The sequence below is a fragment of the Crocuta crocuta genome, unplaced genomic scaffold (genome assembly GCF_008692635.1).
Source record: "Crocuta crocuta isolate KB4526 unplaced genomic scaffold, BGI_CrCroc_1.0 scaffold131, whole genome shotgun sequence".
NCBI classification, from domain to species: Eukaryota; Metazoa; Chordata; class Mammalia; order Carnivora; family Hyaenidae; genus Crocuta; species Crocuta crocuta.
Window position 1 is genome coordinate 17,271,139 of NW_027528977.1, and position 25,249 is coordinate 17,296,387.

The 25,249-nt window shown below is 43.4% G+C and overlaps 1 protein-coding gene across 2 annotated transcripts in view; it reads right to left on the reverse strand.

Moving 5' to 3' along the window:
* TENM2 (teneurin transmembrane protein 2) overlaps positions 1–25,249 on the reverse strand; it is a 3,267,991-nt gene that overhangs the window by 220,104 nt on the left and 3,022,638 nt on the right. The window contains exon 19 of one of the 2 annotated variants that reach the window (XM_077757352.1): positions 4,304–4,426. The exons of the other annotated variant lie outside the window; for it this stretch is intronic. Within the exon in view, the coding sequence (XP_077613478.1) occupies positions 4,304–4,426 (123 nt within the window). The remainder of the gene's footprint in view (positions 1–4,303; positions 4,427–25,249) is intronic. 2 annotated transcript variants of the gene reach the window in all.

Below are 25,249 nucleotides of genomic sequence, written 5' to 3' on the forward strand. Positions count from 1 at the left end.
GAGAATGGTGGGGCTTAAAACAGACAGGCTGGCAGTGATGGAACTCAAGCTGCAGTGAGACAAATAATGCTGTGGGGAGCGGGCCAGCTTGTTTTGTACATTGGCCCTTTTGAATGGGAAGTCTTGCTTCCCACTGACCTCATCAAGCAAATGTTTGGGAAGAAGTCTTTACATCTGGGTTTGTTCTAATTCTTAGAAGGTAAAGGGAAAAGATGAAGCAGAACAACTGTCTATCTTGACATTCTGAAGGCAGCCTTCACCTTTGGAAACTACAGCACCTTGTAAGAAGTGACAGTCCATGGATGCTTGTTAAATGAAGTAACTGAGAGATGGCATGATGATGTCAGTGACAACTAATATTCCTGGATCTCTTATTAAGTGCCTGATGCTACACACTGTTTTTCAAGCACTGTCTCCTTTATACTGGATGCCAATGGCGTGAGGGGGGACATTTTACAGATGAGGAATCGATGGCTAAGGGAGGACAAATGACCTGCTTATGTTCAAGCAGCTAAGTGATGGAGCTGGTAGTTGTAGCCAGCTGGACCCACTCTAGAGCCATATATTACAGAGGATCTGTCAATGCGATGTTACCCAAAATATGCCCAACACTTGGTCAAGAAGGAGAGGCTGATCTATCGGCAGTTTGTTCTCTTCTGCCTCGTCTCCTATAATTTATAGCTGCAAACCAGTCTAATGAAAGAAGACATGGGTTTGCAAATGATAGAGAGTAGTGGGCAAACTTCCATAATGGGTCAGATAACAAATATTTTAGGCTTTAGTGGGCCATCTAATCTCTTTTGCATCTACTCAGTTCCATTGTTATAGTGCAAAGGTAACCATAGGCATGAATGCATGTGGCTGTGCTTCAATAAAACTTTATTTGCAAAAACATGTGGCTGGCCTGATTTGGTTCATGAGATGTTGTTTGCTGACCACTGATATAGAGGACACCTTGAATTTAAAATGAGTGATAGGTGTTGAGAATGATCCATGAAATTCTACTTGGGAGTTTATTCTTTCTTAAGATCAGTGCACAAATTGGCTACGTGTGATGTGCCCTTTAAAAGCTCTTGTATTCTTTGCCTCTGGGCCTAGCCAATCAAACTGGATTCCCTTATGTTATCTGACCAGGTCAGAACACTGTATTGAATCTTCGTTCTCAAGGCTTATCTAATCCTAGATCTATAGAAAAAGTGCTCTGTGCTCTTGTAATGAAGATGTATGAGTTCATTCCTTTTAACATAGAAATACACTTGAGATGGTGAGTGATTCTGGCAGTCTGTGGGCTCCCTTTTCTTGATGTGAAACCCAACAACCAAACCAACCACGTTAAGGTTTAATTGAAAGAGCGAATGGAGAAAAAATAAACCATGAACAACAACAAATGGAAAAGGGAAGACAAAGCCCAAAGAACATACTCTCCTAACTAATTAATCAAGTGCTTTGTTTCCACTAACATATCAGAGTGTGTAGGCTGCCCTGTCTATTAGACTCCTTTCCAAATCTGAGCAATGTAAACACTCCTAAAGACCAAGTAATGAAATCTCTATCGATGTGCCATCTTAGATGGAACTCACATACCCTTGTTTTGCTTACATTTTAATTTGCTTCTGCTGGATACTTACTCAGTAATTGCTTAATAAGATTAACCTCCCTGGCAATGTGTGGTGTATCTTGATTAAAACATTATCGGAGTGAAGGATTATCGTATACCACAAAAAAATGGAGGGGGTGTTATTTAATTAACTTATTGCCAATATATCTTGATTGTCTCTTTGAAACACTGGAAAACTAGTCGATTGGAATTGATGCAGGTTATCTAAATGTATAGAATTGGGGAGTGGGGAGGAGGGAGGTCACTAGGTAAAGAAATTGCAACCTGAGGTCACTTTTTAAGAAAGATATAGGCGGCTGTGAGAAAACTAAAATAATTCTACTTATTTTTTAGACCAAACTTTACAACAGCTTAAGAGACCTGCTACCTTCAGTCATAAGTCGGGTACTATTTTGGTGTTCAGAAAGGAGTTGTTCCCAGTTTTCTTTTAACTTTAAGCAATTTTAAATTCTCACACTTTTTCATAACAGTCCTATTGACAAAATTCATGGGACAACAATCTGGCAACCATTTTTCTGTCTCGTAACTTATTTGGAAAATAACTGGTGATGTTACACAACTTACAAAAGCACATTGCATCTAAGGGGGAAAATTCTGGTCTTTCCAAAGGCACTGTGGAAAGTGTTTCTTCATTTGTTAATTGAGAGACACCATACTCTTAGTTAGGACTTGTTCTCTGCAGGGAATCTTTAGTTCTGCTGGTGTGGGATGTTCAAGTAGGCGGTCGGAGGTGGAAACAAAGCTTAATCACAAATGCACAGAGTGGCTGACTTTCAGTTATGGAAGCCAGTGCCTATCTGTGAGTCTCTTTGGTAAAGGATGCTATTTAAGAAGCATTTGTATGTAACTTCAGAATGTATACACACCAAATATATCTCTGCGCCTGATGAGTGAATATGCATATTCACTTTCAAATGTGTGTCCTACATTCTTCTCAAGGGGCAGGGTGCTGCTGACTTGTAGGTTAAAGGGTGCTTAGGGATCAGATGAAGCAGACACCCCCTAAAGCAGCATTTCTCCAAGAGCAGCACCATGGACCTTTTGGACAGGATCATTCTTCGATGTAGGGGCTGTCCTTTTGTTTAACTGCATCTCAGCCTCTCCCTGGGAAATGCCAGTTGCACCTCCTCTGTGGCAACCAAAGAAGTCTTCAGACACTTGCCAAATGTCCCGTGGGGTCCAAAAATGCCCCAGAGAGAACCACTGTCATAAAGGAAACAGGAGTTGTGGATGGTGTCAAGTACTGGAGCGAATGGACTACGCATCAGGGACCAACAAATCTGGCTTTTGGCTTTTTGGTCACTTAAGGCAGAACATGATTCCTTAAGGCAAGATATACTTTCCATTTTTAAATCTAGTTTTAGTTACCTGATAATGGAAAGCATATAATTTCATCCTCAGATAAAACTTTTTCATGCTTACTTAAAGGTAATTTAGTGTTATGATTAGAATGGATGAGTAGAGCGATTCTTGAAGATTGGATAAGAGGACAAAAAAGTTCCACTTGATGCCATTACGACAACTCCAGGGAGAATAATTTAAGCAACACTAGCATCTCAGGATGACTAACATGCACCTCTACGGGAAGATGAATTCTGGAATCTTCTCTGTGGGAAATGATGGTGCTAAGGAAAAACCTAACATCTTGCCCAAAGATGCACAGAGCACAGACTTGAGTTTAAGTCTGTACCTGCCTACATGTTTGATTTGGTGAAAGTTGCCAGAACACCCTGAGCCTCAGTTTCCCTGAGATAATATCCTTCCCTTTAGAGATGTTGACATCAGGCAGCGCTAAGCTTGGCGCACACCAGGTGCCCAATAAACGTCATTTCCTTTCTTGTCTATGAACTATCTCCATGGGGTATTTTAAGAAACAAAGGGGTAAACTGCCCTGATGTGCTAAGAGGCAGAGTGGAAGAGTCTGTGTTTAGAGAAGCCCTTCCACACCATCTCTCCTGTTTCCATGCTGATTCAAGCACACTCTACCACACCGTTGTTGTTTTTTTAATTGCCCCATGTCCCCACCTCCTCACAGTCCTGTTTTTTCTCTTCCTTCTTAGCACCTTGTTAGCACCTATTTTTTCCCCCTGAGAGAATACAGCTGCCCGATTGCTTCAATAAACATCTCCATTGTCCCTTTTACTGTTCTGAGAAGAGAAGCTTTGTTCCCGAGGTGTCAAAACTCTTTTCTATTCCCTCCCAAATCGGAACAGCTCCGAATCTTTCTCTTTCCTGCCAGGCAGCGATTCTTCCCCTGGGAGCTGCATCTTCCTCTGGGGAGGGGGCCCTGGTCTAGCGGCACACACTGCCTGCTGCTCTCCGCTTTCTTGATTAGGCAGGACTTTCTCCTGCTGCTGCTGCTGCTGCCTCTCCAGCTGCTGCTGTTGCTGCTGCTTCTGCTCAGGCCTTGGGAGGTTTTCAAGTCGCTCCAGATAGCAGAGGTATGCACATTGCTCTGAGAAGGCAGGGTGCCAACTCTCAGTGACTCCAGCCAAACACAGCTAACAGACAGGAACAGCAAACAGCTTTTACCAGGGGCACCTACGAAACGCCATGGTTTTGTTCCCCCTTTTCTTTTCCTTTTTGCGTACCTTCCAACATTTGGATTAGAAAACCTAAACCGGTTGGCAGGAGCTCTGAATTTCCCTGTGACCTCAAGAGGGCAAGCAGCAGCTGTAACCTCACCTTTGCCTCCAGATGGCATTGTTGCCACATCATCGTTTCCTGGTAAGCCGGTCCTTATCCCATTGTTAAAGGTGTGTCCATCTGCCGGCTGCAGTTGCCAATTGAGTCCGAGCAGATGCATTGCTGCAGGAGAGACAAAGTAATGAAAATATGAATAGATAATTCAGCAATGCAAATGTCAAGGGGGAGGGCCAGGTGCCTTTTCCAAGCGATTGCCTTTTAAGGAAGCTGCAGTTAAAAAAAAAACAAAAAACAAAAAACGGCTTGCCCCAGGCCGCAGGGATTAGCTAAATACAGAAAGGGAGATCTGGGTGGTTAGGTCTCCTCTCTCAGGGCTGCTATTTCACCATCCTGGCAGAGAGGATCCCCAGGGTGGGTGGAGAAGGGAGGAGGGGACCAGAGTTCAGACCTTCTGAATGGTGCTACCACAATGGGTAAAATGCCCCTTTAGAATCACTGTAAAGGAAACTGCTCCGTGACATCCAACCTCTCCCACACAACGGATGCAGCTGCTTTTAGACTGGGGGCCCAGGGGCGTTGACAAGTACAGTTTTCCCCAAACTACTCAAAACAATTGGTGTCAAAACAGGGACTCTGCAGATGGGATTGGTCTGCTGGTGAGACTGTAGTTGTACTGAAAGAGCAATGCAGCAAGTATTGTCCGTGGCTGGACTGGTCCCTGTCCATTCTATCTAGTTCAAGCTCTCAAACTGCTTTTCCCTTCCACCTCTCTTCCTGCTAAGTGGGTACCTTTCAGGCCACTGTCAAAAAGCTTGGGAAAATACTACGATGACGCTTTCTTCCCTTTCATACCCTACACCCACACTTTCCCATGGGGACAGAAGGAGCCAGAGTGCCAAGGTGCTGTCTTTGCTAAGAGACAAGTAGGTCTATAGGACTCTTCCTTTACTTCCATGTGCACCCCAACCTCCTACACAAACTTTCTTCCTTTTTTCCTGTCTTCCATGTCTCTCCGTGCCAGCTCCCCACTTCCCCAGTGGTTTTGCAAGCTTAATTCACCCCATCTCCCACCATTCTGGGGGGGGGGTTGTTTTTACTATGTGGAATGAAAGGCAAATCCCAAACACCTGTATTCTTTCAAAGTCCCCATCTAAGAAATGGTTCATTTGCAGGTAAATAATGAGTTCACTCCCCCACATACTGCCCATTCAAACAATCACCACACTGTGTCTGTCTGCTGTTTCAAATGGACATAGGTTGATGCTGTTGCTAGGGTTCCAGCACTGCAGGAGAGAAAGGCTGTTGACAGGGAAAGGTTCAGGGCATGATGCGGGATGGGAGAAACAATTAACCACAGGAAATGCAATTAACAATGCTTCGGAAATTGTTCACACGGCAATTAATTCTGCATGCCTACCACCACTTAAAGTCAGGCTGCATTCTATTAAGGTTAAAAACCTATCTTCAAACAATACAGCTCAGATTGATGGCCACAGATTAAGGTGCCAAGGTGTCCCTGTGTGTATGTCTGCTTTATTTTATTTTATTATTTTTGCATACTTCTCCATCTCAGAGCCATGTTTTCCCCCCCTATACATTACTTTGAAGTGTAAGGCAACTCTTTGAGAAGATAAATACTAATAAGAATAAGTGACATTTACTGTACACTTTCCGTCAAGGTAACACCTAATTTTCTCCTGCCGTTTATCCGTTATATGTAGGTCACTCACTTGAAGAGACCGGATTCTATTGCCTCAAATAATGACATATTTTCACTGTACAGAGGTCAGGAAATGAGAACTAATCGTGGCTGCTTCAAGATAACGATAGCTTCTGATTTGTAATTACCAGGTGAAGGGAGCCAAGGAATTAGCTATTTTAAAATGATTCCTTTTTTAAATGCTGCTATTGGGTTCTTGGGCTTCCCTTAAGACAGCTTGCTGCTGCAATGGAGGTGTGGTTCTTTCATGGAGGTTCTTTCATGGAGGGTCTCCCTGCATTTTAAGATAGACACAGACATGGGCTGCAGGTGCAGCCGGGCTCGGGCCTAACAAAGCTTTGAGTTTTGCATCTAGAGAAGGAAGCGGTGGGTCTATCAGGCAAAAATGACAATCTGCCCAATGTCCCATCAGTGTGAATCTCTTTTTAAAACTGTTCCCCTCTTCAAAAACCCAGTCTTGGCACTTCAAGGTGAGGAATATACTCCAACCGCCAACTTTGAGAGAACAGCAAGCAGACAATACCTTCATCTTACTGCACATAAAGAGGGCATTCATGAAACTGTGCTCTGTTTGCAGGAATGGTCACCCCTCTCTTTTTGTTTTGGGTTCTATAGCATCTCTTTATTTAAAAAAAAGTATTCTGAAAACAAGATGACAAGAAATGGGGTGAGAAGGGATAGGGTCAGAGGAGACAAGTAACTGCTCAGACAACTCCCAGAAGTGAAAAGAAAATAAGAAAGTGAGATGCCGATGGGAAAAAGGGAAAAGTCAAATCTGCTGAGTGTAAGCTCTGTCATCCCAGCAGAAGCGAGGCAACACAAATGAAACTCAAGTTTGGGCATATTTTCTTTTGTTGAATTGAACGTTAAATAAATAAGTGAGAATTATATCAGGGGTATAACCACCCTCTTTTGTTTATTGAGAGGGAGACTGAAAGAGGCTTTTGTTTGTATTTTTTTTTTTCTTGGTCAGCTATTCCTTCTCTCTTCCTTGAGTAAGAAAATGAGAATATCTTTCTGGCCTATGGGGATGGACTGAAGTGTCCTTAGGATAAAGAAGACCCAGGAGAGCTGTGAAGTAAATGAGCTTCCTGACTAATGAGAACTCTGTTTCTTATTCTGCTACTGATGTGCTCTATGGCTGGGGCTGAGAAATCTGTGTGTCCATCAGTATCTCCCTTAACCTTCTGAGAATGTTTCCCTTTTCTATTCCCTTTTACTATTCCCAGGTAGAATAATGGCTGCTGAGGGCCCGAGAGAGGTCAAGCATCCACAACATCCCCCAAGATCTAGCAGAATGTCTTTAATATAGAAGGCACTCCATAAATGTTTATCAGAATAGATAATGACACTTGGAGTTAGATATGAGGGGGTGGAACGTAGGATATTATACTCTCACAAATCAAACATATGCAATACAGAGGCATGAAGGGTGGACTACAACAGTGTTGGCAGCAATAGGGATGAGTCTGCAAAGAGAAGCTATTTTGGGTATTAATGTTATCAGTACCTGCTTGCCAGTCCTTGAACCCCTTCTATGGCCAGCACTGTAGGAGCCATTCTACAGACATTACCTTAATCAAGATGTATGGCTTACATCTCTGGTTGGTACTATCCCCATTTCAGAGATGAAGAAACTGTTCACTATGAAGTTTGATCACTGGAGGATTTCAGAATCAGAGGAAGGTAACAGTGCAAAGTGGTTATCTGCTTCAAATTTCATAGCGATCTGGGTACAAATTCTGGTTTGCAACGGGATCTCAGCAAACCTGGTCTCTTGCTCAAAACTCATGATAATCTGACTGTGGTGTATGAATGACCATTTTCTGTACTCAGCACCCCTTCCTGAAGGGCTGATACCTCCTTATCTTGTTGATTTCAGATGTGGCCACATGACCTGGCAGCACACACTTTGCATACCTGTTTTCCTTCTGCCACATGGTCAACCTGGGTCTTGAGGGACACTAACATGGCTCAGAGCCATGGCTGATCAGTGGGAGAATACGGAATGAATGAAGAAATAAACTGTTACTGTTATAAGCCACTGAGAGTTTGGGGTTCTTTGTTTTAACAGCATGCCTGGGACTTCCCTAACTGATAGGTTCACTTACAGCAGCCCTAACTCTTCCATGGGGCATATGTTCCAAGACTTGCCTTCCCGGTGGATGCCTTACAATGCACAATAGTACCAAACCCTATATACACTATGTTTTTTCCTATACATATATGCCTATGATAAAGTTAAAGTTATAAATTAGGCACAGTAAGAGATCACAAAATGACTAATAATAAAATAGAATAATTATAAAAATATACTATAATAAAAGTTATGTGAATGTGGTCTCTCTCTCACAAAGTATCTTCTTATGATGCTGTGCGACAATAAAATGTCTCTGTGATAAGATGAAGTGAAGTGAATGATGCAGGCATTGTGACCAGTGTTAGGCTACTGCTGACCATCTGACCATATGTCAGAAGGAGGATGGTCTGCTTACCGTGGTGGACCATGAGCAACTGAACTGCAGATAAGGGGGAGCACCATGTAAGTAAATTAAGATACTCCATTTTTATACAACAGGGCTCTGTGCATTCCTTAAAGTTACATATTTATTGAGTCAGGATCCTTTCTAAAACCCAGCCGGGAAAAGTTAGGACCACTACATACTTAAGGTCACCACATTTGCTTCTATGAAAAACAACAGCAAAAACAGCTCTTTAAATATTATGTGATAGTATATCCAGCTGTGATGCACTCTGGTTCGGAGACTTAGAAAGTCTCAGATTTTGCGTGAACGCTGGCATCATCAACTTACATTTTCTCCAACAAGACATCCTGGATGCAGTGGGGTGGTCTCCTCTCTCGCTCCCCACAAATGCTCCAGCAGCTCATCCCAAAAGGTCCCGTTCAGACCATCCCAGGGTCAGAAGTGAAATGAGTTTGGGAGGTCCTCTCTCTAATGTGACTCACCCCCATCGACAGCCAAAATGCACAATTTATCATGACGTGACAGGCTCTGCTCCAGAGAGACCCTCGTATGGAATGACGGGGCTCCGTGGGTCAGCAAGGATGGAACAGGGAAGGGTTCCAAGTGGAAGTTCATGTGATCCAGGTGGCAACTGGGAAATCAGCCACTAAAAACACAATAAGCAGCCAAACTCTGAAAGTATCTCCCTGGCTAATTGGAGAAAACTTTCACCAAGAGCTGAACGTGAATGAAGGCAGGATGGACAGGCCACACACAGATCCCAGATTTCAGCAAGAATAATAAACAGACCTACTCGGAGTTAGGGTGATAGTTCCTTAGTGGAGTTGCCTGTTTTTGGGCCAGATGGGCTCTAAAAGGAATACTCAGAGGGAACCTAGTGAGGATTAAGGGAGAGGGGTTGGTTGCAGGTAACAGAATTCCCCAGCAACTGCAAGGACAGGAGACGTAGGCCTTGAAAAGTGGCAGCTTGGAATGGGGGTTGTCTGAAATAGTAATTAGGGTATGTGTGGGCCCTGCTGGGTGCCACTTAGAACCTTCCATGTTCATTGGCTGCCAGAGGATCAACCTGACAAGAGAGTCAATCAATATGTCAGCAGCGCTTCTCAGAGAGCTGCTCAGCCCCTGCTTGTCAAAGAGGGCAAACATGGGGCCACGGACGCTCTGTGTTTGCTGAGCAGGCCTCCAGGAGCAGGGGGTATCTTTAAAGATCAGGCTTGTCGATACATAACCGGAGGAAGAGATTGGGCTTTCCCTTTGAAAATGGAAGGCTTGAGGCCAAGCAGAGCTTTGGAAGTGGGAGGAGGGAGGCTTGCCTGCTGGGTCTTGTGGCTCAGCATGTGGTCAGATTCACAAGGGCCTTAGAGATGATGGCAAAGCTCCTTCAGAGACCAGGAAGGCTGGGACTCCCTGCCCCTGCATCAGCCAATTTAGTCAACAACGCCGGGACTCCCGTGGGAAGTGTAGCCAATTCCCCAAGTGCCCCTGCTGAGAGGAGAGAACCACAGCAGAATAATCAGGGCTCAAATGCACAAATGCTAACCCTGAACTGACACAGGAAATCTGCAAAGGCGCTTTTGTAAGCTGCCTCATCACAGGCAGAAGAGCCACCTCCGTGAGGATTGTGACAATTAACATTTATTTTGGCAATGCACCAGGTACTGGGCTAATTGTGTTAATTGTATCATTTTATTCATTACTTATCATTCAGCAAACATTTATTGAGCACCTACTGTGTGTTAGGTGTTTTCTAGGCTCCAGGAATAACGCAGTTGACAGGAGTTCCATGCTCTCCTGGAACTGACATTCTAGTGGGAGACATAGAAACTAAACACACACAAGTGAAAAGTAGAGGATGAATATGGTTGGAGATGCCAGGGCCCAGGGGGTGAGTAATTCAAAGTTTTTGTTCAGACGTAGACCAGTCAAGGATGGGGTTTGATAGGTAACATTTGAGCCAAAGCCCAAAGGGAGTGAGGAAGCAATTAATGCTGAGATCTGGCGGAGCACTGAGGTTGGAGTGGGATCAGTGGCAAAGGAGAGTGCAAGGTGGCGGGGAAGGTGGGTGGTGGGGAGTGGGTGCCCTTGGAGAGACTGCCATATACCTAGGTGAGATCAGGTGAACACTGGAAGATTCTAAAGAGTGTGAAACCTATTTATTTCTATTCTCACTCAGTGTCGTGGTAATGTAGTCTACTACCTCTTCTAGAGAAGGAAATTGAAGCTTAGGGAGGTTAAGTCACACGCCCAAGATCACACAGCCAGTAACCAGTAACCAGGAAATCTGGGAGTTAAACGCAGACACATGTAACTGCAGAGTCAGAGCTCTCAACCCCTGTACTGCCCTTGACTTACTCAAGAGTTCTCACTGGAGGCCATTAGGCCCCTAATTCTCTAAGTGAACCACTACTTAGCCAAGACTGAACAGGGCAGTGGGCTACAGAATTACTTACTAAATATTGTCAAGGCTCACTCAGCAACAGACACCTCCCTTTGTAGGCAGTCATTAGTCCTCTAATAAATCTGTCCTTGGTCAGCCACCAGCTTGCTTGCTATTTAACTGAAAGGAATCACAATTGTCAATAGAAAATAAATCTGTTTGGCAACCTCAGTTCGCAGTCAGGCAGGCTAACAATCAATATGCCTGGTGGCTTTTTCCTTGGTCAGTTTGCTTATCATCCTTTGGGGACGTGCTCGAGTACGGTGCCCGTTCCTCAAAGAGGAGGGGGCCCACTGCAGTGCATTAATGGTATCCTTTTTTAGGAACGCTGGTTAGTTGCAAAATTACCTTCTGCCTAAAAGGAGAGATACAAACAAAACCATGTGGGATAACATTCTCGGAAATGCCTTAAGTCTTAAAGGAGTTAAAAAAATTTAAATATAAAGAAGTTAAAAAAAATCCCTTTCAAACTGCCTCGGTGGAGTGATTTCTCTTATTCCTTCTCCCCCGCCCCCTACCCCAAGCTGTACTGCAATACTTTGAATGGAATGAATTTTCAAAGCACTGCAGGGAAGTTATGCCCACAAATCCCTTTACTAGTAATGGGATTTGTGTACCTATCTCCCAAGAATGCTCTGAAAAGTTACTTGCCTGTGTCCAACTTCTAGCTTGCAGCTTCCAAAATGGTTGCAAAGCTTCTGGCCGAGGAATGACACAGAAGAGGAAGAATGAGTCACAGATAGGATACCAGGATCCTGACAGGACCAGTGGAAATGAGAGGGGGCTTTGGAGAAGTGCATCTGCATTCACACCTCTATCTGCACTCTCTTATCTTCCAGCCATGGTGCTAAAACAGGGATTTTGTCTCTGCCTTCCTAATGCTAGTCCCTTGCAAAAGCAGAGCAGCTTTCTGTCCCCTCCTGAACGTCTGCCATGAGAACAAGGTGACAGTTGTGTGAGGCAGCTCTGAGACCAGGGAGCAGTGTGTTCTTGAGACAAGAAGAATCCGCATGGAGGGACCGTCGCATTAATCTATTCTCATGACAGGCTCAGGATAGTGCAGCAAGTGGGAAGTGGTACGAGATTAATCAATTCTTGTGTTTGGAGGAAACAAATGGGGCTGCTTGCAGCTTCAGGATGCATGGGGCCCCCAAGCTGGTGTGACTCCTGCCCCTGAAGTCCCCTTACACATGCCGCTGTGCGCTGCAGGTGGTAACTCTGGGCGCCGTGGGGGTGTGGTGTCTGGTGTGCTCAGGTGACCTCTAACAAGGCCCTTTGCTCTCAGCATCACCAGGCAGATCAATACATAAGACAGACACACATGCTCACAGCCACTGTCTTCGTGTGCACGGTCCCCAGGAATGTACCCTGGAGGATTGGCGATGCTGGCCAGGCGTTCCATTGTCCACTGAGCCAGCTTATCCTCGGGCAGATAAACACACGCTTGGAGCCATTCGCCACACAGGGTAAGATTTCCCACCCAGACGACTCCTTTCCTGCCACTATTTTTCCCAGGAAAGAAATAAAATAAAAGCCTTTCTTTCTCTAAGAAAGGGCCCATGTGATCAACATACCTTTAGAGAATGATAATATCGGTAGGTTTTATCCAGCAAATAAATCATGGTCTCGGATTTTAAGAGCTTTTGTGATAGCAAAACACATCCCCGCAATCCGCACACATACACCTAAACGCATCTTTCTTCTCCCTCCGAAGCTTGTCATTCAGTGTTGACAACCCAAACAATATTTGTCTTTCTTTAAAGAACAGCACCCGGCAGCCCTGTTAAAGAGGGGGCCGGTGCACAAGACTACCTACTACAAAGGGAAGGCGATGCAGGCTGCACACGGCGTGCGGCCACCGGAATCATAGGAAGCAGACATTATGAATGTTTTAGAGGATAAGATGTCATATCGATTGGTAGATATGCAGTGTGTGCTGGAACAAAGAGGGGGAACTCTCCTGTGGAAAATAGGCTTCGCAAGAAGCCGTGGTGAGGTGGGTCAGGGAGGTGGCAGATGGGGCACTGGTCATACTCCCAGGGCACATTTCTTCCCTTGGCTGCAGCAAATGAAGAAATGAAGGATCTGGACTCGTTTCCCTTTCTGAGTCCCAGCCTCCCCCCTTCCCCCCCCCCNGCAGCCAGAAACAAACAGCAAAGCCAGGGATGTCTTAGGAATGGGGTGAAGGAGGAACCATCCCCCTATCCTGGGTCTTTGAGATTAGAGACTCATTCCCATCAGGGTTTAAATCCCCATGCCACCACTCATAAGCGGATGACCTTGTGCAAACTAACTGACCTCTCTGAGCTTCACTTTTCTTAGCTAGAAGAAACAGTTAGCATTTTTATAAAGTACTGACTCTGTGCCTAACATTGTGTTATGAGGTTAATATGCATTATCTTATTTGCTTTTTACAGGAAGCCTAAAGTAGGTACTATTATTCTTCCCATTTTACAGATGAGAGACTGGAGGCAGTATCAGAAATTCACCCATACTGACACGGCTGCTAGGTGGGGCAGCCGTTTACAGAACAAAGCGTGTACTTTCAGCCACTAAGGGAAGAAGGTGATCAAACTGACCTTATAAGGTGCTGTCAGTATAAAGGAGGCAGGAATCTGTGAGTGTTGAACACAGAGGAGGCACCCAAGAACTGTGTCTCACGTTCTGCTGGATCTTGGGTCATTTTGCCATTACAATGAGAGCCACTGTGACTAATGTTTAATTGAGCTCTTAACGTGTGCTAGTCACAAATTTTGTCAGGTGTGTATATTATTTTCCCATTTTGCAGATAAAGACATTGAGGCTCAGAGAGCTGGAGTAACATGCAGCTAGTAAGTGGTAGAGAGGTGTGACTTGAACCTGAGCCATGAGACCTAACATCTGAGCATTGCAACATTCCAGCTCACAGCAGGACAAATTTCAGCTCCCAGCACCCGTGAAGACCGGGTTTATTCATCTAGATATTCTTCACCTATTTGTTAGAATCCCCTTTCAGAGAAACCTTTTTGGTGTTCTTTTCTGCATCACATCAGAATGGCAGAGCCACAGTCACGATGGACTCAAAGGTCATCTGGTCTGGCTAGCCTTGAGGCTCACTTAGGTGAAATAACTTGCCGAAGGTCATGATGACCAATGACTGGCTGTCAGGATTTGAAACTTGGTCTCCTAACTTTCTCTCGGGTGTTCTCTCTATTGTCCTATTCCATCTCCTTAAGAACAAAGAATGCTGAGGCCCACGTGCAACGCAATGCCTTATCAGAGAACATGAGGAGACCTCAGCGAAGCCTCCCCCTCACCCGTTTAAGATTTTTGTTACTACTATTTGCAAGGTAAGGGATGAGCAAAAATAACCTGTTTATAAACTAGTCAACAAAAGAGGGATCATAATCCTTCCCAATCCTGACTTCATTACATTGGGTTTCTATGACAAATTACTTCTGCTGGAGGAGCTCATTCGCAACGAGAAACTAAAATCACCATTTTTCTAATTCTACCTGGTCCAAGGATGCCATGGTCGATACAGACATGGCTCCTTCCTGTACAGAAGCTGGGCAATATTTCAGGAGTGAGAAATAAGTTAAAGAAATATGAACGCTGAGCAAATCCTGTATGTAATTCTCATGTCAATTTGGTCATTTGTTCAGCAAAGCTAAATTAGGCACATGGGGAGGCTGCGAGTGTTCTTTTCAATCTTTAATTTTTGACACGGTTCTCTCAAGGCTTTTTTTCTAACTCGGAAATAAAAAGTCTTGTATTAGCAAACTGGGCTTGATCTTTCTCTTAACTGGTTTTTAGTTAAGTGGATTTTACATGCCTAACCTGAAACATTTTAGACTTGATTCTAATGGAAAGAAACATTGCATTAAAAAATCAGTTCTCTCTCTCAGAGCCTGCTGGCACAAGGAGAAATAAAAACCCCAGAAATACGGTAGTCCCGGTCACCTGATATGTTTAACATAACAGGGTCAACTTCTTACTGAGAGAAAGCTTATCTGGAAGAAGAAGAAGAAAAAAGGATGCTTTCTTTTTGGAATGCAAGCCACCTGTATCCGTAAAAAAAGAACTAGATTTTCATCTGCAATTAGATAAATGACACAATTAGACTTATTTTGAGTTTGTGACAATTTACTTAATAGAACTAATTTGAGGGGTTTTATGTGACACTCAAGTGCCACACATTTCTTTCCTGCTAAAGGTACACATTTCTCTCAACAGGTAGCAATATTGTAACTGCTGTATCACTTTTGCCTTATACAAAGCACTGTGATGACAGCACAAAGACATTCAACATTGTTCATTATTAACCTCCCTCCTCTCTTTGGCTTGTGCTCCCCCATACCCCCCAGTCTCTAGAAGGTATAATCCAATTCACCTCCAGGTGGGAGTTGGTGTCTCCTCTGATCTCACCCGGGGAAGAGAGATTTTCCCTGTCTGCACGTTCAGATCTCAAGAAAGGTGAACCTATTTGTGACGTTCCCCCACTTGTTTGCATTACTTAGTTCTTTTAGGCTTAAGTTTCTAAATGTGTCCCCTTCTGGTCTTATCTAGTTTCAGCTAATCTTTGCTTTAATACAGGACACTAATGAGGTAGGTATTTTATTATCCCAATTTTACAGATAAAGCAACTGAGGCTTGTTGCAGCTATAGAACACGCCCAAAGTCGAGAGTTGCCAGTTGTCATTTTTAAAATTTTGTTAAATCTGGCATCCCAGTCTCATAGTTAGGACTAATTCTCAGAGACATCACTGTCCTTCTGCAGCTCCAGGAATAGCCTCCTAACCAGTGTCCTTAGACCCTCTGAGCTTCGTTCCAGAACTGTCAGAAGGAAATGCCCAGGGGAATCAGAGTTGGGCCTAACCTCTGAACTTCTCTGGTTCTCTACCCAGCATGTCATTGGCATTCTGCTTCTGGTCCAACAGAAATAGAACACAAGCCACATATGTCATTTAAAATTTTCCAGTAACCGTGTTAGTAAGTAAAAACAAATTTAATACTATGTTTTTAAACCCAATATACCTAAAATATTATTAGTTCAGTATGCATCCAACAACCATTAATGAAATATTGTACATTTTTTTTGCACTATGTCCTCCAAATCTGGTGAGTGTTTTACACTTACAGCATATCTCAATATAGATTCTAAGTTTTCAGTGATTAACATGAAATGTGGTCCTTCTAAAACAGTAAAAGTATGTTAAATATCTTCTACTGCTTCAGTTTAAAAATTTGAATTAATTACAATGACATAAAATGGAAAATTCAGTTCTTTAGTCACACTGACCAAGTTTCAAGCACCCAGTAGTCACATGTGGCTAGTGGACAGAGTTGTTCTAGATTACTGTGGCTTTGGAGGGTTCTCCTAGGCGCCTCTCTTTCGTGCTCCTGGGATATTTTGTACCCACATCTCTCACGGCATTTATGGCCTTTATTTGTGTGTGTGTGTGTGTGTGTGTGTGTGTGTGTGTGTGTATGTGTATCTGTTTATTTTTGAGGGGGGAGGAGGAAGCAGAGAGAGAGGGAACAACGGATCCCAAGTGGGCTCTGTGCTGACAGCAGAGAGCCCAATGCAAGGCCTGAATTCACGAACCATGAGATCATGACCTGAGCTGGTTGGATGCTCAACCCACTGAGCCACTCAGTTGCCCCAGCATTTATGACTTTAAATGGTAATTACTTATTTACTGTTCATCCTACCTGCTCCCAGCCGGGAGCACCTTGATGGGCGAGAGTGAGTCTTCACCTCCCTTTTCTGAATTTGCCCCAGGAACCAGCATTAGGTCTAAACACAATGGCATTCAAGAAATACTTCCAAAATGAAAGAATGGTTTGGAAACTTGTGTTTAAAAACATTTCATTAATTGAGTCTTACAGTGTGCCTGGCTAAGAGGAATAACGGTAATAGTAATAAGCAATATGTATGGAATTCTGACATTGTGCCAGGTTCTCAGTTCCTCTCTGCTTTTGAGGCATTTCTCATTTGATCATTACCCCCTGCCCCCCTTTGAGGGTGGAACCATTATTCCCATTTTCCAGATGAGAAAATGAAGGCTTAGAGAGATTAAAGAACGTGCCTGCTCCCACACAGCTGCTAAGAGCCAGAGCTAGACGTGCATAGAAGTTTCTTCACCCTCTGCCAGAAGGACTTCCCTCACTTCCATCTTCAATGACCATGTTGATGACTTACTAAAGCTGAATGCTACTTGCACTAGTACATCCTTCCCATATTTAAAAAGCAGTCCCCCTTTTTAAAACTCTAATCCATTCAGCCTCATCACAAAATAAATAGTATCTGTGAAATAAAACGCTTGATGTATTAGTTATAAGGCTTTGTGATACATCTGGGTAAACATAACTATTGAAGTAAAGGAACATGCCCACATACCACACAAGGTCATGCCTGGTCAGTGCTGCTAGTGGCATGCCTACCGTACTTGGGGAAGTGTGAACTTGTAACTTTTGTCTTTCTGTCCCCATAGGCCAAGCATTATTTCTGTGTTTTCTGTCCTCAGTGGTGTTCTAAAAAGGGAGTAGCAGTAGAGGACCAGGCTGGAAGGAAAGTTCCCTATGCCTACCTTGTATTTCTAGCTGTATAAAATCAAAACCCAAGACCTAACCTTGGGTTTTTCTTCACTTCTTGAGGGCCAGAGTACAAACACTGCTTCAGGGAAGCTGCATCCATGGAATCAGTCCTTCCTGCTGAGAGATTTCCTGTCTTATGCTAGGTAATGCCAAGAGAGTCTGGAATCTGTTAGAATCCCAGAGCCCCATCCTCACCACCTGTCTTTTTCCCAGCCCTCTGGGGGAGGGGCTCCATAGCCCACATCATCACAGATGTGTTCTTGGGCATCACAATTTCTACCTATTTCATAAATCCTCCAGCAATCATTGAGTGCCTACTATGCCTCAGATGATGCAGACCCTAAATGCAATTTTCAGTGAGAATAGCAGCCCACACTAATATAGTGCTGACTGGATGCTAGACACTGTTCTAAAAACTTTAAATATGTAGACATGAAATTGCCATTTCTGTTATTATCAGCTGTGATAGACTATCAGTAGTTTTACATGGTCCAACTTAAATATATTAATCACTTACACAACAGCTCTGAAGCAAATACTTTTATTATACCCATTTAGAGCTGAAGAAAGTGTGGGGGAGAGATTAGGTAACTTGCTCAAGGTCATTCTGTCAATAATGGTAGAGTTGGGCTTTGAGCTTGGGGGCTCTGGCTCAGAGCTCTTAACTGCAATGCTTTCTGCCTCTTGCAGTACAAATATCTAAAAAAGAATGTTGTTTTATACCTAAAGGCTGGACTCTGTATTTTAGGCATATTGAGTAAGGCATACCTTAATGGAAACAATAGAACATGATGGTTAGAGTAGCTTTGAAACCAGACAGATCTAGGCCCTGGGCTTAGTATCTGTGAGGCTCTGGGAAAGTATGTTTTGGATTTTTGATCTCGTGGACCCTCAGTTGCCTCATCTGCAAAGCGGGAGTGTTAATACTCCCTAGCTCACAGTGGGGTTGTTACACTAAATGAAACAAGGCAGGCAAAGCACTTAGCTCAGCTGGGGGACACAGAGTGAAGAGCTCAACCAGCAATAGTTGTTGGGTGGTGTGGTCAGAATTAACATTGTCTGCCTGGAGGAAAGTTTCTTTCAGATTCCAAACATCTAGGTTACAAGCAAATAGTCCATTCCTAAATTGGAGATGGTTTGCCTTCCGTATGAAAACCACAGAATCCTGTGTAGGAAAACTGGAATCATGTCTTCCAGACTCATTTTACAGAGGAGGTCACAGAGACTTAGAGGGGTTAAATACCTTGGTAGGGAGGCCATGTATCGTTTTTGAGAAGCACAGATCCCTGATCTCATTCGCTTCCACCTTACTGCACTGACGTGAAGCTGTCCTTCTGGAGTGATGCTTTAAAGAGGAGTCTCAGACCTGCTGACCTGAATCACATATTTCATGCACGTGTGATATCACTGGCAGCACTAAGCAGCAGCTGGGAGGTGCAGTTGGGGTGGGAATAGGAATTCTTAATGATTTCCACCAACCTTCTCCAAAGCAACCACAAATATACAGCTTCTAAGTAAAAATTGTGTGTTTCCTATGCAAATGTAGCTTCAAGAAAAGGCCCCCAACCTCTCTTTCTCTACTCAGATCACCACCTTGAATCCTTTCCTATGTTAATATTTTGGAGAACTACTGCATAAAAACACATTAAATGGCAATATTTTCTGCATTTAACCTGATATCTGCAAATTCAGGGAGCTCATATGATGAGCCGTGACACTATAACAAGACAAAGGCTTGTGTTGCATGGGAGAGCTCTGTTAGTAAGCATTTCCTAATCTGTCATTCTGTGCCTGGTGCTGAGCTAGGCTCTGGGGGTACAGGGATGACTAAGACAAGGCAGCCCTCAAAAAATTCAGCCTTGGCCAGTGGTTTCAGGCTGTGGATTCCCAGACCCACAGAATCACCATTCCTTGAGAACTTGTTAGAAATGCAAATTACTGGGCCCTATTCTAGACCAGCAAATCAGAAACTCAAAGAGGTGTGGGACCCAGATATCTGTGGATTGAGAGACCTGTAGGTGATTCTGATGAAATCTCAGGCCTGTGAACCACTGGTATTGTGTGAAGCAAGGCTTATGGCAATTAGGGAAAGGTAACACGAAGGGAAGGAATAAGCTGCCCTTGTCTATTTCCAGGAAGGCAGAGAAGGTGAGAGAGCCCCAAACCCTCCCTCCAGGTGCACTATGTCTCTGCCAGTAGGGGAAGGATGTCAGAAACAGTCTGGAAGAAGCAATAGGGAAAAAGAGACATTCAAGCCAGGATGGAAAGATGGAAAAAAATGCCAGACCTAGACTTGGAGCAAAGCAAAATGGTCAAGCAGGTAAAGTTTCTTCTAAGCATGTCTGCTCCCCTTTCAGTACCTGCTCTGTGTCTGTTTTGCCTGTCCAAGATGGCCAGTTATCAGAGACACTCACTGCCACCTTCAAACTCAGCATTTCTACTTATATGAATGCTTTCCCATCATCTTGGAAGTTTCCTGGACTCCCATCCAATTCTCTCAGAACTGTGCCTTCCAAACTATCAACCACTTCAAGAGAACTTTAAAAAATCTGTTGGAACTTGATATGTGAATTCATCCACAGCTCTCCCAAGCTCTCATTTTCTTTCTACTATTAATGGATGTGCAATTATAGAGAAGGTTAATGATTTAAGCCAAATATATAAACTCTAAAGGTAGAGGTTTTAGGCATGATGCCAATAGGGCAGGGAGATATTTTTAGAGAGAAGGCATTTTAGACAGTGGCTCTGAGATGGCAAGAAGGGCAGGCTCCCCCCTCTATTCTAGTTAGCTTTGACCATGGAGGTGCTGACCATGTGCAGATGGGCCTTGGGGGATCTCTGATCTGTTTGCTAGAATGACTGCATCCTCTTCCCTGCTATCAGACACAAAGCCACCCAAAGCCAGATGATCCACTGGGGTAGTTGCAGAGGGGGTGTCTTATTGTAAACACCTGTCTGTAAGCTCTCCCATGGCAAAGTCCTTTTATGTATAGTCCATGAGGCTGAACTCAGGAGTTTGAGCTATGTATTATTAGTTTAGGAAAATTAAGGATTAACTTGACTTGGCTTAAGCAGAAAAGGGAAATTATTGGAAGGCTGTTACGATAGTTCATGGAAGTGAAGGAGTAGCTGGGCAGTCAAACCCTGCCTTTATTCTCTGTCAATGCACTTTCTCCATGAGATGGGGACAATGGCCATAAAGAATGCCAGACTCATATCCCCATGCCCTTGGGCCACCAAAGAAAAGAGAGCTTTGTCTTTCCAAATTCACGTATCGGCATCTTAGGCATGGACTCTGGTGGTCTTGGCTGGGGGTCAGTGGCTTTCCTCGGGCCAGTCACTGTGGTCAGGAAGGTAAGAGGACACTGTGAACCCTGTCTAGGTGCAGTGTCTGACACAAAGAAAACACGGCTACCAAGTAAAGTTCCCAGATTCAGCAGATAAAAATACAAGATGCCAGTTAAATTAGAATTTTCCATGCAATATTTCAGGCATACTTATACTAAAAACATTATTTGTTGTTTGTCTGAAACTCAAATTCAACTGGGCGTCCTACACTGAATCTGCCAACTCTATCACCAAGGGAAATGACGTGAGTCATTCAGGTTTCCCATGTTGTATCTATAACAGGTGTTTTAAAACCTTGAAGAAGTACAGAGTTCTTTCTAGAGGAAAGCACGGTCCATGCTGGAGGTACCCCTGAGCCCCTTCTCCATGATGGGATGAGGTTGCTCTCTGACCAGAAGAGCATCTATATCAGGCATCTACACTTTTCACAAAGTGTCACAACTGCCTGGCTGTTTGGTGTGTAAAGCACATGGGTTACTCTTTTTATTAATTATACTGATCCCGGGGTGGCACTTAAGGAATTCATCAGAAAATTCAGCTAGAATCAAACTGTGAGTCCACTCTTGCCAAAGCTCCTAGAGCAATCTGATGTTGAGAGTGTCAGGGTGAGACTAACTGCTGGTTGGTGCCCATATCTTAGGCTGGGTGTTGGTTGCCTCCTCTTGGGAGGCTCACCACAACCAATTGATAAGGTCGGCTGCTGCTTAGTCTCAGCTAAACATTTGGAAGCTAAAGATCTCTGCAAGCTACATTTTCACCAACAGTGTTGATTCCTATAAATATTTACTAAACTTGCTCTGCAGTCAAGGCACAGCCATTTTTTCTTTTCCTTCTGGAAGGAAGTTTATTACACAAAGTAATAGGTGATGTCTTCTTACTACCCCATAAATCTGCTATACTACCTGTGTGCTGAACTTCTTAGACAGCAAGAACAAACAGTTGTTGCTGAAACATTCCACACAGAGGAAAACAATAAAACCAGAAGCAAAAGCAAAACAACAAACAAAACTTATACAGAGATTTTTTTTTCTCTGTTAGAATATTTAACACAAGGTCGAGCCCCCCAAAGCTGAAGTTATATTATATTTCCTAAAAGTAGGAAAACCAGGCAGCTCAATTTTCTTTAGACAACACTTTCTTATTCTGGTGATGAGCAGTGAATTTTTCAGCACCAAGTATCCAAGAAAGAACCCTGAGCTATGGGGTGCATACCCAAGCTCAGATTTAGGATACACAAAGCCAATTCAGGGGCAAGGTCAGTTCTAGGCAAGATGCAGAGCCAAGCAACTTTTCCTTGTGTTCTCCAATCTGTTAACAGAAGTGATGGTGCCTGGAAAAACTCTGGGTAAATTATATGATAGTTTTAGTGAAGTAAAAGCCAGTTTAGTGGCCTCTCAGCAGCCTGTTTAGATTTAAGGAGAAGACTGTATTTCTTTTTTTCTGAGAAAGTCACATGCACTTAGGATAAACTCCTTAATGAAGTGCCAGTGATCACAGAATTGACCTTCAATGTCCTTTCCACACAGCTTGTGCTTCATACCATGGTCAGGAGCCAACTTTTGTTAGGTGAGGGTGACTCGGTTCTCTATAGGCTTTCTGGGGAGTGTGCTTCAGGGTCATGTCGCGTGTGTGTGTGTGTGTGTGTGTGTGTGGTTAATTTTCTGGTAGGTGTATATGTGACCACTTTGTCCATGGGAGGGATTATTATTTTAATGAGTAGCTTTAACTAATTAGCTTATTTTTACTGACATATCCCATTGCATACTCCTAATTTGATATCCTTATTTCATATAGAAAGTGGAAGGTTGATTGATCCTTGAATGGCTACTGAGTGGTTCTAGCTGGGTATGCTGCTGTATATCCTAGAAGGGCCATGACTAAGTATGTGTGGTTCACTATTGTACACCCAGAACCTAGTACAGTAAAAAGTCTTTATTCAGTGCCTCCCTTTGCCGAGCACTGTGCTAAAGGCTTTTTAAGAACTATATCAGTTAATCTTTACAAAGGCCCTCTAAGACAACACTATTATTGTGCCCATTCTACAGGGAGGAAACTGAGTCACAGGGAGACTACATATCTTGCCTTGTGCTCATGTAGCTAGTAAGTAGAAAAACTGGGATTTGATCTTGAGCAGTCTGGATTCTGGAGCCTGTTCTCTTACCTTGCACCAGAAAATAATTGTTTTATAAATAAATGAATTAAGTGGACGGCTAGTAAACCTAAGATTAAAGTGCTTGGTGACAAAACCATGGTTTTTACCCTTAGTTTTCAGGCCCAGAATTCACATAAAATTATCTAAAAGTACTGTCCATGTCTGCATTTCTACCTCTGACTCAAATCTGTGACCTTCCAGATCCTCTGCTGTTCACTGTGACTTTACCCTCCAGAATGTGTGTTATTCTTACAGTTCTATTACATGAACTCCCTGTTCTGAGATTGCTGACTCCTGATCCCCATGTCAGTGGATAAATGTTTGGGGGAGCACTGCTTCTGAGTGCTATTTGCATTTTCAGAGGGGTCCTCAACATTCAAAGGAGTTGTAGGCCAAGCCTCCTGATGTAAGGACAAGTTCCTTATTGCTGTAGCTATCCCTCCCACCCCACCCCGCCCCCCACTGCCAGAGACCCAGAAGAGGCTCACCTAATTTCACACCTTGAGAAGAACAGAGATATAGAAAAGACCCAAACTGTGGTCATTCTCCAGATCACTGAACAGAACATTCTGATTTAGAAATTGTTGCTTTTTCCTCAGTTCACCCATCCACTCCCATCACAGTCTTGGGGAGGGGAGTATCACACCCTCTGAGCTGAGATGGCAGCTCTCTCAAACAGGGAGATCAAATTCCAGCCTCAAGACCCACTAGCTAATTAAGCCTTTACATTAGTTCATACAACTTCTGGGTGGTCTCTTACATTCAAAACTTTGCCTCCATCTTTTTATGTGTGATTTATACAAACAAGTCTTGAATGGTGGAGTTTTTGCCGTTCCACCGGACACGTGCTTCTCCAAATCTATACCAAAAAGGCAGTCTACCTGATCTACAAATTTGTTCGCTTTTTGTAACTCAAGCCTAGTCAGCAGACAAGAGAACATGGAAGAAAAATCTACCCGCCTTCTACTCTGCTCCCCAATCAAACCACACAGACCCAATACTTGGGGCTTCTTTTAACCACATTGATTCCAATTTTCAATTCTTGTCAGAGATACCTAGTGTTCTCACTAGCACATCATCTGTTGATGTCCACTGTCCAGGAGCACAATTACTTCACACTAAAACACAGGGAACAAACAAAAACACAAAAGAAGAGAAAGAAGGATTCTACTTTCCAAACCAATTTGCAGGAATTGCTACTAAAGACAAGTATCAAATACTTTTCCGCTTTAATCATTTTCAAAACTTTTAATGAATCTCTTCTTTTAAACAAATAATGCCATTAGCATGGATGCTATGCAAATGAAATGCAGGGCCCGCATTTGTTTGGCTTCCTTGAAATTGTTTCAGAAACCTGATCACATCAAATATTTTTCAGTTTATGCAAAACAGAACCTCTCAATACATTTTTTTGAAGAGTATGTAGTTTTTCATTTGCATGTTGGTCCCAAGTGGTAAATTTACACTTTGAATGTAGGATTAACAAATTTCCATGTCTGAACTGCATTTGGAAACTTAATCATAAAGAAGTTACTTTCGTATGCCAAGAACCTTAAGACTCTGAAACTGAAAGACCTTAAAGGTACCTGGATGCAGGAGGTTGGCACACAGGTGGCACCAAGTCACCTGTGTTCCCACAGAAACGCCACTTTTGCAGTTACCTATTACATACAGTATTCTCTCAAAAACTGATCTCTGGTCATCTTGGAGAATTCAGGGATGAGAATACCCTGTCTGCAGCTAAAAAACCACAGATCTGCATCTAAAAACCCTTTTTCAAACTGCTCTTTCTCAGTTTGGCAAGCAGGCTGGCCGGTGCCACTCTCTCACCGTCAATGAACAACGTTATGGCTTGAGAGAGCTATGCATGATCACACTTACTGTAGCATCAACGATTTTTTTTTCTTAATTGTCCTGAGATCCTAGAAAGGAAACAAGCGTCTGTGCTGACAGAGGAGCTCAGCGTGAACTCTCATTTTTCACATGGAGCTAATTAAAAACTGAAATTAGTTAAATATGGAAATGACACTTGCAAGCACTTTAGTAGAATTCTGGCAAAATCCCTCTGGAGTGCTGTGACATTACCTGCTGCTTCGAACTCCCCAACTGAATTTCACAGTTAAAAGGCTGAGCAAAGGGAAAGTTATTATTGAGATTTCGGATTCAGAATGTGTCTGTAAAACTCCAAATTAAATTTCACGGCTGGCCCTTGAGTGGTTGGCAATATATATAACGCAGGCCAATGGAGTGGGCCGCTAACAAT